The 16204-nt window shown below is 40.0% G+C and overlaps 1 protein-coding gene across 1 annotated transcript in view; it reads right to left on the bottom strand.

Moving 5' to 3' along the window:
- The window catches only part of CCDC141 (coiled-coil domain containing 141), a 230846-nt gene extending 214738 nt beyond the window's left edge, over positions 1-16108 (bottom strand). The window contains exons 1-2 of the mRNA XM_003405968.3: positions 15108-16108; positions 12689-12811 (exon numbers count right to left, since the gene is read on the bottom strand). Coding sequence (XP_003406016.2) covers positions 12689-12811; positions 15108-15209 — 225 coding nt within the window. The 5' untranslated portion in view covers positions 15210-16108. The remainder of the gene's footprint in view (positions 1-12688; positions 12812-15107) is intronic.
- Between the last annotated feature and the right edge of the window lie 96 nt (positions 16109-16204).

Here is a 16204-nt window from a genome sequence, read left to right as displayed (position 1 = left end):
TGGTACTTGCAATTCTGACCTATTTCCCTAATCTATCTACTAACACGTACGTTTTAGCATCCTCAGCATAGACTCATTCTGTCCAGGGTTCAGAGTTGAATTTGGCGGAAATAGACTAGAATGTGTTTATCCCATCTCGCCTGGAACTGGAACCAATCTTCACTTTTAAGACAATTTTTTTAAAAGCACAAAAATTTTAATTCCACGTATATCCCTGGACTTCATATACGTGGCAGGAAAGACCAGAGGATACAGGTAATTTGGAGAACAGGACCTGTCATGAGAATAATATAGCCAGGTCATTTGAAAAACTCAGACTCGATCTCTGGGTTTTGATCTCTCATATTATTATCATTATTAAGCAACATAAACATAAGAAATTAAAAGTATAGACTTGAACTCAAATGTATGATGAGATCAAGTCTATACTTTTAGACAGATCCATTTTGGCTAAGGCAAATCAGTAAGGAGTCGTTGTTGTTGTAAGGTGCCATCGAGTCAGCTCTGACTCATAATGACCCTATGTACAACAGAACAACACACTGCCCAGTCCTATGTCATCCTCACAATCAATGTTTGACCCATTATTGCCGCCACTATGTCAATCCATCTCATCAAGGGTCTTCCTTTTTTTTCACTGACCCTCTATTTTACCAAGCATGATGTCCTACTCCAGGGACTAGTCCCTCCTGATGACATGTCCAAAATATGTCCAAAATCTCACCATTCTTGCTTCCAGGGGGCACTATGGCTGTATTTCCTCCAACACAGACTTGTTCGTTCTTCTGGCAATCCATGGTACAGTCAATATTCTTTGCCAACACCATAATTCAAAGGCATCGATTCTTTTCAGTCTTATTCACTGTCCAGCTTTCCCATGCATATGAGGCGACTGAAAATACCGTGACTTGGATCAGGCACACCTTAGTACTTAAAGTGATACCTTTCCTTTTTAACCCTGTAAAGAGGTATTTTTCAGCAGATTTGCCCAATGCAATGCATCTTTTGATTTCTTGAGTGTTGCTTCCATGGGCATTGACTGTGGATCCTAGTAAAAGGAAATCCTTGGCAACTTCAATCTTTTTTTCCATTTATCATGATGTTGCTTATTGGTCCAGTTGTGAGGATTGATTTTTGTTTTCTTTATGTTGAGATGTAACCCATACTGAAGGCTGTAGTCTTTGATCTTCTTCAGTAAGTCCTTCAAGTCCTCTTCGATTTCAGCAAGCAAGGTTTGCATATCGCAGGTTGTTAATGAGTCTTCCACCAATCCTGATGCCACATTCTTCTTCCTATAGTCCAGTTTATCAGATTAGTTGCTCAGCATACAGATTGAATAAGTATGGTGAAATGATGCATCTCTGACACACACCTTTCTTGACTTTACACCACTCAGTATCCCCTTGCTCTGTTCAAATGACTGCCTCTTGGTCTATGCACAGGTTCTGGATGAGCACGATTAAGTGTGCTGGAATTTCCATTCTTCTCAATGTTACCCATCATTTGTTATGATCCACACAGTCGAATGCCTTTGCATAGACAGTAAAACACAGGTAAACATCTTTCTGGTATTCTCTGCTTTCAGTCAAGATCCATCTGACATCAGCAAACTCAAAATGAGACATCCATGTCCTCTTCTGAATCCCACTTGACTTTCTGACAGTTCCCTGTCAATGTTCTACTGCAACTGCTTTTGAATGATTTTCAGCAAGATTTTACTTGTGTGTGATATTAATAATATTGTTCAATAATTTCCACATTCTGTTGTATCATCCTTCTTTGGAATGGGCACAGATGTGGATCTCTTCCAGTTGGTTGGGCAGGTAGCTGTCTTCTAAATTTCTTGGCACAGAAGAGTGAGCACTTCCAGCAATGAATCCTTTCGCTGAAACATTTCAATTGGTATTCCATCAATTCCTACAGCCGTGTTTTGCACCAATGCCTTCAGTACAACTTGGGACTTCTTCCTTTGATACCATCAGTTCTTGATTATATGCTACCTCCCGAAATGGTTAAACTTCAACCAATTCTTTTTGGTACAATGACTCCGTGTATTCCTTCCATCAGCTTTTGATGCTTCCTGGGTCATTCAATAACAACGGGATACTGAATGGTTAAAAGTCAGGAAAGGTGTGTGTCAGGGTTGTATCTTGTCACATTACCTATTCAATATTTTGCCCATACAATCCTTCAAAATTGTAATTTGTGGCTTGAATTGTTTCTTCAGTTCTTTTAGCTTGAGAAACACTGAGTGTGTTCTTCCATTTTGGTTTTCTAACTCCAGGTTTTTGCACATTTCATTGTAATACTTTACTTTGTCTTTTAGAGCTGCTCTTTGAAATATTCTATTCAGCTTTAACTTCATCATTTCTTCCATTCGCTTTAGCTACTCTATGTTCAAGAGCAAATTTCAGAGTCTCTTATGACATCCATTTTGGTCTTTTCTTTCTTTCCTATCTTTTTAATGGCCTTTTGCTTTTTTTGTGTATGATGTCCTAGATGTCTTCCCACAACTCGTCTGATCTTTGGTCATTAGCATTCAATACGTCAAATCTATTCTTGAGATGGTCTTCAAATTCAGGTGGGATTACTCAAGGTTGTACTTTGGTTCTCATGGGCTTGTTTTAACTTTTTTAAGCTTTGACTTGATCTTGTATATGAGCAATTGATGGTCTGTTCCACAGTTGGCCCCCGGCCTTGTTCTGACATGTGATATTGAGCTTTTCCATAATCTCATTGACAGATACAGTCTATTTGATTCCTGTGTTTTCCCTCTCGTGAGGCCCATGTGAATAGTTGCCATTCCTGTTGTTGAAAAAGTTATTTGCAGTGAAAAAGTCATTGGTCTTGCAAAATTCTATCATGTGATCTCCAGCGTTGTTTCTATCACCAAGACCATGTTTTCCAACTACTGATCCTTCTTCTTTGTTTCCAACTTTCCAATCACCAGTAATTATCAATGGATCTTGGTTGCATGTTTGATCAATTTCAGACTGCAGAAGTTGGTAAAAATCTTCAGTTTCTTCATCTTTGACCTTACTGGTTGGTGTGTAAATTTCAGTAACAGTTGTATTAACTGGTCTTCCTAGTAGGCGTCGACTATTATCCTATCACTGACAGTGTTGCACTTCAGGTTAGATTTTGAAATGTTCTTTTTCATGATAAATGCAACACCATTTCTCTTCAATTTGCCATTCCTGGCATAGTAGACTATATGATCGTCTGATTCAAAATGGCCAATATCAGTCCATTTCAGCTCACTAAGGCCTAGGATATCGATATTTATAAGTTCCATTTCATTTTTGACCATTTCTAGTTTTCCTAAATTCATACTCTGCACATTCCACATTCCGATTATTAATGGATTCTTGCAGCTGTTTCTTCTCATTTTGAGTTGTGCCACATCAACCCATGAAGGCCCCAAAAGCTTGACTCCATCCGTGTCATTAAGGTCAACTATACTTTGAGGAGGCAGCTCTCCCCTAGTCATATTTTGAGTGCCTTCCATCCTGAGGGGCTCACCTTCTGGCACTATATCAGACAATGTTCTGCTGCTACTCATAAGGTTTTCACTGGCCAATTTTTTCAGAAGTAGAGTGCCAGGTCCTTTTGCCTTGTCTGTCTTAGTCTGGAAGCTCTCCTGAAACCTGTCCACCAAAGGTGGCTCTGCTGGTATTTGAAATACTGGTGGCAAAGCTTCCAGTATAACAGCAATATGCAAGCCACCACAGTACAACAAACTGACAGATGTGTGGTGGTAAGGATTCATACTGGACTTAAACAAACAAAACAAAACCAACACAAAAAAAACACTCTTCTTTCTTGCTTAAGTACAATACATCTAAAAACCAAACCCGTTGCCATCAAATTGATTCAAACTCATAGTGACCCTACAGGACAGAGTAGAACTGCCCCATCAAGTTTCCACGGAGCAAGTGGCAGATTCAAACTGCCAACCTTTTGGTTAGCAGCTGAGCTTATAACCACTGCACCACCAGGGCTCCAAGTACAATATATACTTAAGTTATGTATTTTCTAGAGGAGAAGGACCTTTGCTTTCTGGATAGAATTCAGAAAGTATATTTTTATCCTAACTTTAACTGGGCAGCATAGAAGATTGGTGGTAATGGGGGTAGTGGGGGGAGTGGTTCATGCTACCATCTTACCTCTGCCACCCCTTATACTTCTTAGGCTGTCAGAGTTCTGTCCTGTCAGTTCAAATCTCAGAAAAAAATACTTTTTGTCATTAGTAATAGGGACTGTTTTTGGTAGTAGATATGTATTTTAAAGAAGGATCAACCAAAACCAGAAAACCAAACCCATTGCTGTCAAGCCAATTTCTACTCATATGACCCTATAGGACAGAGTAGAACTTCTCCCCAGTGTTTCCAAGGAGCAGCTTGTGGGGTCTCTGTCTGGTGGATTTGAACTGCCAACCTTTTGGTTAGCAGCTGAGCAGTTGAATCGGAATCAACTCAATAGCAGTGGTTTTGGTTTTTTGGTTTAACGTAAGGCCCATCCAACATTGGCTTAAACATAAGAATTTATCTATGCCACAAATGAGAAGTCTGTGGGCTCAACAAAATATTCCACAGCATGAAAGAAGCAAACATTTTCAATTTATAAATTTATTCCCCTATTGTTGAATAGTATTTGGCTTCCAGTTGGGTTATTCTATTAAAAACAGCGCCACGGCAAAAGCATCTTCATATCTATATCTTTATTACAGCTTTCATTTCCAAGGATAGATTCTCTAGAAGTGAGCTTCCTGGGTCACAGGACATGAGCATTTTATATTTTAATGCTTTCCAGGTTCCACAGTGGTCATGTCAATCCAAATTCTCATCAAGAGTATCACAGAATGCCGTTTTCCTCACATTCTCACCATCAATGGATGTTACCGATATTTTTAATTTTTAGTGGTGTATTTAGGAAATAATGGTATTTTAAAATGACTAAGTTTCATTTCTTAGGCTGCTATTGGTATCAAGCATCTTTTTATGTGTTTATTGGCTATTTGTCTCTCCTCTGTGAATTGTCCCTTCTTTGCCTATTTTTTTATAGGCTTATTTATTTTTCTTACAGATGTGAAGGATTATAACCCTTTGACTATCAATTGTGAATTGCAGATCTCTTTCACCCAGTCCATTGTTTGTTCTTTAAATTGGTCTATGATGTCTGGAAAACTCATTCATCTTCGGGACAACTCAAATATCACATTCTTTGTTGAGCTTCACCTGACTTTCCCGACAAAATTAGTCATTCCTTCCACAGATACCCATAATATTTTGTGCATACCCCTGTGTACTGATTTATAACTATGAACCTTGCCAAGAAACTATATCATAATGCAAGTCAAATCGACTAACACTAACACTATATCTTTGATCTGTTTTATTCATTTCTCAAAAAGTTAATTACCCCCAATTCCATAATTTTTTTTTTAACTATTAATAAGCGCTATCACATCATCTTTCATTTTATAAAATCTTGGTCCTACTTCTCTACTGTCTCCCCAGGAAAACTCTTATTTTCTTCTGCCTGTGCCATTTTATTAATGAGTGCTGCCTTCAAAAGCCCTTGAGGATGCCACCACTGCCGTTGCCCACTGTTCCAGATATCTATTGCTGTGTGACAACTGGCCCCAAAATTTAGTGGCTTAAAACAATTATTTATCTTGCTCATGAATGTCAATTTGGGCAACACTCAGTGGGAAGGCTTGTCTCTGCTCCACAGAGGTCAGCTGGGCAGCTGGACTGGGCCTGGTAAATCTATTTCCAAGATGGCTCACTCACATGACTGGCAAGGTGGCTGGCTGTCAGCTGGGATCTCTTGCAGGGCAGTACCGGTGAGTCTCAGTTCTCCACGTGGGCTTCTCATAGGTGCCACTTGACCTCCTCACAAGGTGGCTGGGTTCCGAGAGTGACCGTTCAAAAATACAGGAAGTAAAAGCTGCCAGTCTCTTGAGGACTGGGCTTGGAAATGGGGATAGCATCATTTGTGCAGTTTCTATTAATCAAAGCAGTCACGGAGCCTGTCGAGTTTCAAGTGGAGGGACACAAACCCCGCTTCTCACTGGGAGAAGTGCCAAAGAATTTATACCATCTTGAATCTATCATAACCTTCCTGTGTCCTGGGTACTTCCAAAGTAGTCAGAAGAGTTGTCAGTATTTGTTATATTCAAGCCATGCTCTGTTCATTGCAGAAGTGTGAAGCAGGCCTCTCTTTTCTTCTGAGCCTGTGTCTCTTGGTGTCCTGGCCACAAAGCAGTACGGTATGTGCCTTGTGTTTTCCACAGCCTTTCAGCTTCTGCCTGTAAGTCCAACCTTGGATACTGAGCCAGGACAGGGAGGAGGTATAAGAGCGTCCTCTCCAAATTTCTTACTCTCCAGTCTCCATTTCTACAAAATTTGCTCGTGGAATTCCTTCCCCTCTGGCGAATCAACTTGCAGTAACAGTTCATCAGATATGGTCGTACTCTGAATTTCTGCTTAGTCTTATCTGCTAACAAATAATTTATGATATTTGCAATATTGTATGTCTTAACTCCCTGGATAAGAAGCCATGAATTCTTTAGACTCTCTTAAACCAACTTCTATTGCTTTCACTTATAAAGACAACATTTTGCAAGATCATCCATGACACTAGCTAAACCTAAAGTACATTATTTGAAATTGAGCCCCTTGGATCACTCCATAGCTCCATACTAGTCACTGGAACTGACATCAGGGAAAAGAAATTCCCGTGAAGACTAGGAAAGCACCAAGCAAGGCAGGGAAAGTCCCCAGGAAGTTAGACTATTTCACAGCTGAGAGAACACTGCTTTTGCTTTTTAATGAAAAAAATTCTCCAGGGCTGTAGGTAGTCATTACGTTTTTATTCACTTTCCATTTTCAAAAGCCTGAAAGAGAAATTAAACTGCCAGCTTGTTCAGGACTCCTGCACTGTTCCCACCTTATTTTAGTGACCTTCTTCAAAGTGATCAGTAAAAAGTGAAACAGGCACTTTACATGTATGGAACACAGCAACATAGGTCCCTTTGAACCACAGTTCAATTAAGTGTTGGAATTTGGGTGATGCCAGTTAATCATACACCCATCCCTACAAAGGAGCCCTGGTGACGCAGTGGTTAAGTGATACAGCTGCTAATCAAAAGGTTGGCAGTTCAAATCCACCAGCGACTCCTTGTAAACCCTGTGGGGCAGTTCTAATGTGTACTCTAGGGTTCCTATGAGTTGGAATCAACTAGATAGCAACAAGTTTGGTTTTTGGGGGGTGGTATCCCTTCAAGATTTAAACCCACTGAGAAATGGACACCAGGGTCAAATGAAGATCAAAATATCTGCTCTGGTTACTGGTAAAGCTGGACTGAAGGGTGGGGGTGATTTGGCTTCTGCTTTTTCTTCCTAAAATCGAGGTCTGTGGGGTGAGTTGGGCCTGAGGTGCAGACACATATCTGACTGCCAGGCAGGGCCATCCCACCAGGCCAGTAGAAGCTGAGAGTAGAGAACCTGCAGCCCATGGGGCAGTTAGGGTCTGGGGGAGAAAGGCCCTGAGTCTGGCTTCCCCATGATGAGTAACTCCTTCTCCAGCCCCATTCATCAGGTAACACACTCCTCCTCACTTCTGCAGGGAGAAGAAAGTGAGGAGTAGAGATGGTAGAAACTTCTTCCCCAATACCTCTGAGAAAGTAGAATTTCCTAACTGTGTCTATAGGAGCACAAGGAAAGAGAAAATGGGTCCCTTATATGAAGTAAAGATTGAGGTTAAAATACTGCCCAGACACAAATAATGTAAAAGAAATTAGTCCTCTTCCAATCCTGATTTTTTAGAGTTCCATCACAGCAGTCACAACACACATTCTATAAAAATGTCTCTAATATGTAAAGATACATAATTCAAACCACGTAGTTTTATTTTATTAAAATGTATTCTTAGGTAAATACCTCAGATACAGAAGAAAATGTCACTAACTCTTATTTAAGGCACATTCTAGTAAGACTTAGCCTTATTATTAATATATTCTGACTGTAATGCATTTATCTCTTGTTAAGTAAATAGAAGGAGTCCCTGGGTGGTACCAACGGTTGATAAGCTCAGCTGCTAACCAAAAGGTTAGAGGTTCAAGTTTACCCAGAGGCATCTTGGAAGAAAGGCCTGGTGGTCTACTTCTAAAAAATCAGCTACTGAAAACACTGTGGAGCATAGTTCTACTCTGACTCACACAGGTGACGACGAGTCAGAGTTGACTTGACAGCAACTTTTTTGTTTTTCTTAAGTAAACAGAAATAGGACTAAATAGCATTTATTGAGTTAGAGATTTAGTCAGAATCAGGGAACCAATAGATTTATGAAGGTCAAATCAGAGGTGAAATTTTTGAGTGTTTTCTACTGTAAGGATTCATTCTTTACGGGATAGCTAACATCACATATCTACAAACACAGGAGCAGGTGGCCGGGATGTTTTCTTGGTTTTTATACTCGTAATTCCTTTGGACAACAGTAGTGCAGTTGAAGGGCAGATGCTGAGGAGAAGAAAGTTCTCACCAACACCCCTGAGGTATTTCCAAGTCTACCTTCCTCCTTGAGCCACTCTGCACCTCACCTGAGGACATCATGTTGAGAGTGGCCACAGGCAGAGCTTCCTTACCTGGCCCAATTCTCCTTCTCCTCTTTCTCATTAGAAATAATTTGACTGTGGTTTGAGAATCTGGGTGGCTTTGGGGACTTAATGCTTTTTCCACATGATTATGCTTTCACCACAGAAAATAGAGAAACCTTTTTTTCTCTGGATACTCCACTGGATTTGTTAAGTACATTGCTGAAGGGAAAATAAGATCTCTAGGGGAGAGATGTTACCAACATTATAAATGCTCATAAAAATTCTGCGTCTCCAGAATTTCTCCCTTTAGTCTAAATGACTAGGGTTTAAGATAATTTTCAATGGAAGGCAGAAAATAGCTTTTCTATTCAATTAAACACCCAAATAACTCTCATGTGTTCATTAGGATAACAATTATGCTCTTTTTTCTTTAAAAAGAAGCATGCACTTCCCGTACATCATCACATTTCTCCCCCAAATTTTGTAATTAGGAATGTGAGGGTAACTGTTATTATCATAATTTTTCAAATAAGGAACCTGAGACCAGAGAGTGGACTCAGCATTGAGTCCTACACCCTCCAGCACCCCTTACAGAGCAATCTTTGTAATTAGAACAAATTGTGTTTCCCTGTGCATGGGAAAAGGACTGGAGTGGACATTAAATATTAAATATTATTGGCTGATTGAACTACTAATGTCCCTGTCCATCTAAAAGCTCATAATATTGAAACTAACTTTGATCCAAAAATTTTATGGCACAGGTTAAGGCGCATCTGCCTTTCGACTGCACAACTGCTGTCCAAAGGAATTCTGAGTATAAGAACCAAGAAAACATGCCGGCCACCTGCTCCTGTGTTTGTAGGTATGCGATATTAGCTACCCAGTAAAGAATGAATCCTTACAGTAGAAAACACTCAAAAATTTCACCTCTGATTTGACCTTCATAAATCTATTTGTTCCCTGATTCTGACTAAATCTCTAACTCGATAAATGCTATTTTAGTACTATTTCTGCTTACTTAAGAAAAACAAAAAAGTTGCTGTCAAGTCAACTCTGGCTCCTGGTGACGTGCCTCTGTGTGTGTCAGAGTAGAACTATGCTCCACAGTGTTTTCAGTAGCTGATTTTTTAGAAGTAGACCACCAGGCCTTTCTTCCAAGGTGCCTCTGGGTAAACAGCACAATAACTGGTAAATTTGATTGAATTAGTCATCTACCCAAGGGTGTGATGGAATTCAGATTTTTATTTTTAGATGTCTTTTTTTGGTAAATTTGAGACAAACCTTGGGCTCCTTGATAATTTTTTTTTTTTTTATATACCAATAGCATTGGGATCCATTATATCTGACCCATTATATGTTACTACTTAACATTTCTTGGGCTTGGGTGGCTGGGTTGATGGTGGTGGATGGGGTGGGTGAGGGCAGGGGAGATAGACATTAAGAGGATTATAGTTAGAGGCCTATGCGAAACCAAAAGGCATTTCAGACTACATGTTCCTAGACCCACATGCAGGGAGGGAGAGTGGTGCTGTGAGCCCATGGCCCATTAATGTAAGTTCCATAGTAGATATGAAGCTTTGATTTGTCCTCTCCCCTCATTTTACAGATAAAAAGCCTGAAGTCCAGAGGACTCGAGTGGCTAGTCCAAAACCTGAAGACTGGTATAAAAGGACAACAGGACATTTAGAATCTAGAATCACAAGCACCTTCTAAGGATAATGGATACTGTTTAATGGAAAACCTTCTTCCACCTAAACTCCCGGATGGATTTAGGTATGCAAATTTGAGCATAGGTGCTAAGGAGAGTTCAAATGGCCCACCTAAGAAAGATTCTCCCTGGAGCTGTAGGCCATGACAAGAGTAGGGATGGGGGAGAAGAGAGGTATTCTAAAAGACCCAGGCTGTTGTGGGCTTCCATACCACCCACAATTCATCAATGGACCTGAAAATGCTGGCTGGGCATGAATTATTAGTGGGAACTGGGGAAGGGATGTGGTTTCAAGTTCTCTTTAACTTTAGCAGAAACTGGTGGGTGCATATGAAGAAATGGGACACGGGGGACCGTGAGACAGGAAGCCCTCTGGGAAAGGGAGGAAACTTTAAGTGTTGGGTTTCCACAGTTCATTGGATTGGAGGTTCAAGACAAGTATACATATTTTGCTTAGCAGAAAGATCGAGTTTTTAGTGGAATTATGCTTGTGAGTGGCATATTTAAAGAAGCTCTGGTGGCGCGATGGTTAAGTGTATGGCTGCTAACAAAACATCTTTGGTCGCTATGAGTCAGAACTGACTCGAAGGCACACAACAAAGTGACATAATTAGAACTAAAACATGGATTTATTTATTCCTGGTTCAATGCTTCTTCACAACATAATTTTTTTTTTTTTTTTGTATCCAATGAACTTCCTCATGACCAGGGATTTCTACCTTAAAAGACAGCCCAGAGCCCTGAGCAAGAAGCTATCTAAAAAAGAGAATAATTCTGTAATCTAAGTACTTGCTTCATTATTAAGCCTTTCTTCAGTTTCTCAGTCTATTGATACCCAATTACTTTTACCCTTATCCAATAGAAAAGCACTGTCCCTATGTAACAGATGAGGATCAGATCTGGCTCTGCATCTAGAGAGCAAATTAATTCCAGTCTAGATGTTCAAAGAAGTTACTAATATTAAAGTACTGAAAGCAGAGAACATCCTAGTCATTGCAGTCCTCCGAATCCTTATCAAACTTCTTTGATCTGAGTGAAGACATTCATTTGCCTCTGAGGGTTATTAATCACAGGGTGTCATGCTCAGAAGGGAACCCCGCTTGGGGTTTAATGCTCTACCACCATTGCCTAGAATGTCTGAATAGTTATATCTTTGAATTTATGTTTTGGAAGTGAAGTCCAATGAAACAACAGAGCAAGTGGGGGTGGGGGCAGGGGACCAGAGCCCTAGCTCACATGCAGTCTTATTTTCCCCCGCCTCCCTCCCACCCAGAGATGAGTCTATCTTCTGTTTTGTTTATTCCCCTTCCACCTAGTGACTGCTGCCCTTGACCCCTAATGGGGTTCTGGGTGCGTGCTCAGGGAGGGTAGAGGTCAGGCCCACCCCACGCACTGAGTTGTGGGGCAAGGCTCTGGCTGCTGTGAGGATGTTCACTTGCTTGGCAAATACACCCATGTCTGAAGGAAGTAGACATTAAATATTGTTGCACGTGATGAGGTGATTCCCACTCTTAGTGGCCCTATAGGACAGAGTAGAACTGCCTCATAGAGTTTCCAAGGCTGTAATCTTTAGAGAAGCAGATTGCTACATCTTTCTCCCTTGGAGCGGCTGGTGGGTTCAAACTGCCAACCTTTCGGTTAGCAGCCAAGCACTTAAGCACTGTGCCACCAAGGCTCCTTAGACATTAAATACCAAATACAAAATATCATGACAGGTCAAGAAAAAGCTTTTTCCTGCTTTTTTACCAAGTGTTCTACCTTTTCATTTTGCACTGGACACAACAAATTATATAGCTGGTCCTGATTAATACCTTACCTGGCAGTCTCAAACCAAGTTATTTTAGACTCTTAATAAAATAGCCACAACATATATGGAAAAATAAGTCTGATTATACTAAAAGTATTATGTGGTTTCAAGAACTCTCAATTCTAAGCACAAAATCAGATATTTTCAATAGTTCAACAGGGAACAAAAATACCTCTGAATTATTCCTGCCGGCAGGGATCATTAGCAATAGAAAGTTTGGATCAGCTCTTGTGATTTGACAGTATAATGCATGAAATGGAAAAATGACGCATTTTTTTTTTTAAACTGAGGCAGCCAGGACAAAAAAAAAAAAAAATGTATTTCTCCACAATGAAAATATTATCACTCCATATTTTCAATCGCATTAGGGAAGGTTGAAAAAAAAAAATCTTGTTACTTCTCTCCCATGCTGGTATTTGCTCATAAATAACTGTAGCATTTTTAAATTATCTATCTAGCACCATATTAAAATGGCCATGAGGCCCATGACATCAGAAGGAGTCAAGGGAAGCCTAGAAGTAGCTTTTTATTCTGTTTAATCTTCTATCTGCTTTACAACCTAATAGCTTACCTTGAGCTTGGCCAAAAGAAGTTCATGATCATGAAGAAGTTTTCTGGTTTCATCTTGACTGCTACCAATTTCTAGAAGATTGGGCTGTGATTCAGCCAGTTGAAGTTGTATCCATTTGCCACACTGAAAATAAAAATGAAATAAAATGCACTTTTAGTTCCTCTTATTCCTTCCTCTTTACTCTTCTTTTTTAAAAAAATCAATTTATACTATAAACACTTTATTCTTTCCATAGAAATGGGCCTTTCTTAAAGTACAACAAAAAAAGATCTAATATAAATCTATGCCCTGCCCTGTTTTTTTTTTTTTTTTTTTTAATTTTTAGGATAAATTCTTCTCTCTTGGCATATTGGATTTAAATAAAGAATTTCCAAATAAGAAACAGGTGCAATGGATTACATATTACTGAACATTACAAAATCACAGAGTAATTCACACGGTTGTATGTTCTCTCAGCCGCAAAACTGAATTCCATAAATACGGCTAAATTTCCCTTAGGCAAGTAAGATGCAAACTACACCATAATGAAAGTTCTAGTAAATGCAACTGAGGCTAATGAGTCTCCCTGCATTTGGCCTGGCTGGTTCAACCAGAAAAAAGAAACATCAGATGAAGCCATTGGTTTTTATCTTACGTCCCAGACAAAAGACCACACTTTCCAAATTTTGTTGTTGAGCACAAAAATGTGAATAAAATTAGATGCACATGACAACTGCCATTTGAATGCAGTCAACCTGTTTTCCACCTTCAGGGCCCTCTCACTGCTCCAAGATACAGTCCGTGGCTGCATTTTCTGAGGAATTGCTTTTCTAAAAAGCAACAACTGATTAAGCAAGAGGAACTTCTAATAGGCATGTGCATGTGGATAACTGAATTACTAAAGAGAAATGAGAAAACTGTGTTTCTATTCCAGAATATAATTGGTGCTCTGAGACAGTTTGGAAACAAGAAACTCATAGAGATTAGACACAGGCACCTCTACTCTCTTCACGTGGACTTTCCACTTGGAATAGCTTTGGGGTTATTTTATACGGGGAGGCAGTGTGCTCAGGGGTAGTGGTGGGAGGGAGGAGGGAACATTCTTAGAAACAGAATTCAGCTGAAATAAAACTTTCCAGTGTAATTTTAAAGTTTTTTTTCCCCTTACTTTCAATCTACCCCTGATTCTCCCATAATTTATTCTCTAAGCATTATTCCTCATCCTGCTTATGTTTACCTCTTTTTCCTCGCTGCTAAAATCTGCAGTTACTCAAAGCATCATTAAATCACATGCAAATTATCAATTCCTGCTACTCATGCTTCAGGCTTCTTTTCATCTTAACTCAATGCCTATGAAAAGCTTAGGGGGTAAGGGAGTCCATGGAGGCCTCGTTTATGTGGGGTCCAAGTCCCGACAGCACTGGGAAGTCAGCCTCAGTTGGAATACTTTGCATTCTGTGCTTCTGTAATGAATCACTTTGCTCAATGTCAAGTGTAGGTTTCCTGTTAGGAATTTTCACATTACCATAAAATTCACGGCAATTAAGTTAAATTAAATAGGCCTTGTTGTCTGTGCTCCAACAAAAGGCCAGAAAAGCCACTCCGTTAAGTCTGATGGGGTCCTGAAACTGGTTGCTGAACACCAACCAGCTTGTTTTTAGGGATTCCCTTCATTAAACATTGAATTCTTTAGGTGGTGAATAGTCTAAAGCCCCAGCATGACACTTCAGGAGTTTTCGCAGGGCATTTTCATAGGACTTAAAATCATGGATGTCTTCTTCAACCTAAAGATGTGAAGTCATCTTTGCAAATGGGCAAATTGTTTGACATAAAACATGCAGTAATCTTAAACCCTCAGGGCCTTCAACTTCCTGCTGTTAAGAACAAATCTGACAGATGTCCTTTGCACTTCTGCAGGCAGGGTCTCCTTCCCCCCAACGATGGGACAAAGATTTAGTAATCCCCTTAGCCTTCACCACGTCAAAACCAGGGCTGCCGGAGGGCGCACGGTAGAGCCTCTTCTAGGTGTTGCCAACTCTCCATCACAGTCAAAACATTGCCAGCCCCCCTCTGCCTTTACCACCCTCCTTCATCACATCCATCTTCCAAAAACGGTAAGCCCTTCACAGGTCCCTTTGACTCCTCAGTCTGGCAATCATGAGCCAGAATACCCTGCCTTTAAAAGGTAAATTGAGAGTATATGGTGGAGATTTTTACAAAGCTGCTGTACATCTCTTCTGACTAAGAGAAAGGGAAAGAGAAACTCTGGCCGAAACTTAGTAGAGGTTTTCTTAGCTGCTGATTTAAAAAAGCAATAATATGTACTTGCTATGCTATCTTCTACCTGCCGTGTACAGCTGATTGTGTGGAACGTTCTTGAGAGTTTTCAAGACACAGCAGGAAGCCCACAGCCACACAGAAAAAGAAAGTTGTGACTTACCTTTATGACAGCTATAACGATTTTGGAGTCCCCAGCCTGCACAGCTACTGAACTGACTGTTGTTGTAGAAAGCTCCACACCAGGACTTCCTTGGCCGGACATGGTACTTTACAATCAGAGTTTATACTTTGGGCAGCTTCTGTACAGATGTGTGTCTGCTGGTCATTTCAGAAAGCGACCATCAGGGTTACTTGGATTCATTCAGGGAAAGAGCTCAGCTTGCACTGATTACTCTGCCAAAAGGAAAGAACAGGAGGTTAAAAATAGACAGCCCCATTGAGTTTATCATAAGCGAGAGCAGAGAGCACGGGAGAGAATTGACACACCCCTAGTATGGTAACGCTAAGCTGCCTGTTATTTTTGCCATTATCTTAAACGTGGAGGACAGCTTTGAGCTTTCTGCCTCTCATTTGATGTGTGATAGAAAATGAAAACAAATGTTTACATCCTGACCCCCAAATTAGTTTTGCCATTGAAACTGTACAGTTATAACTATAAACTTTAAATCCAGCAAGTCTGGAAATCAATCTTTTCAAGTGTTTTAAAGTTTCTCTCATGCAAAGCAAAACCACCAGAAACGTACTTTAAAAAGAAGTTCTGGCATTTGGGGGTTAAGTCACAAAATTGCTTGAAATACATTTTTAGATGAATCTGCTTTTCTAAAATGTACTGCCTTCTGCCAAATGAAGTTTATATGGAATAGTCACATTTTCTTGGAGTCTCAGTTTTCTTAGGGAAGGGATTAAAAAAAAAAAAACTCCAACCAATGTTTATAAATAAATATATCATTATAGTATTTCTTCGTTACACTGTGCTCTATTGAAAAGTGTTTTCCAATTCAGTATCACAATCACTAATGCTTCACTGTTACCTTTTAATTGTAGCAAGAAAATGTCTTTTGTTTGATTAAAAGTTAACACTGTACTTCAGGTTTGGACTTTTCCCCCCTGCAGGGAATTATAGCCAGCTTCAAGTCAGAGCCCAAGATCGTGGATTAACCCTATTGCTAGAAACTCGGCGTGTGTCACAAGTTGTCTGTGGTATTAAACAGCAGCTGTTGGACTCCCTGTCAAAGAACAGCTGAAAATAACACTGAA

This window comes from Loxodonta africana, chromosome 6 (genome assembly GCF_030014295.1).
Source record: "Loxodonta africana isolate mLoxAfr1 chromosome 6, mLoxAfr1.hap2, whole genome shotgun sequence".
Classification (NCBI taxonomy): domain Eukaryota; kingdom Metazoa; phylum Chordata; class Mammalia; order Proboscidea; family Elephantidae; genus Loxodonta; species Loxodonta africana.
Note: the sequence above shows the minus strand (reverse complement) of the source record. Positions and strands in the feature narration are given on the sequence as shown.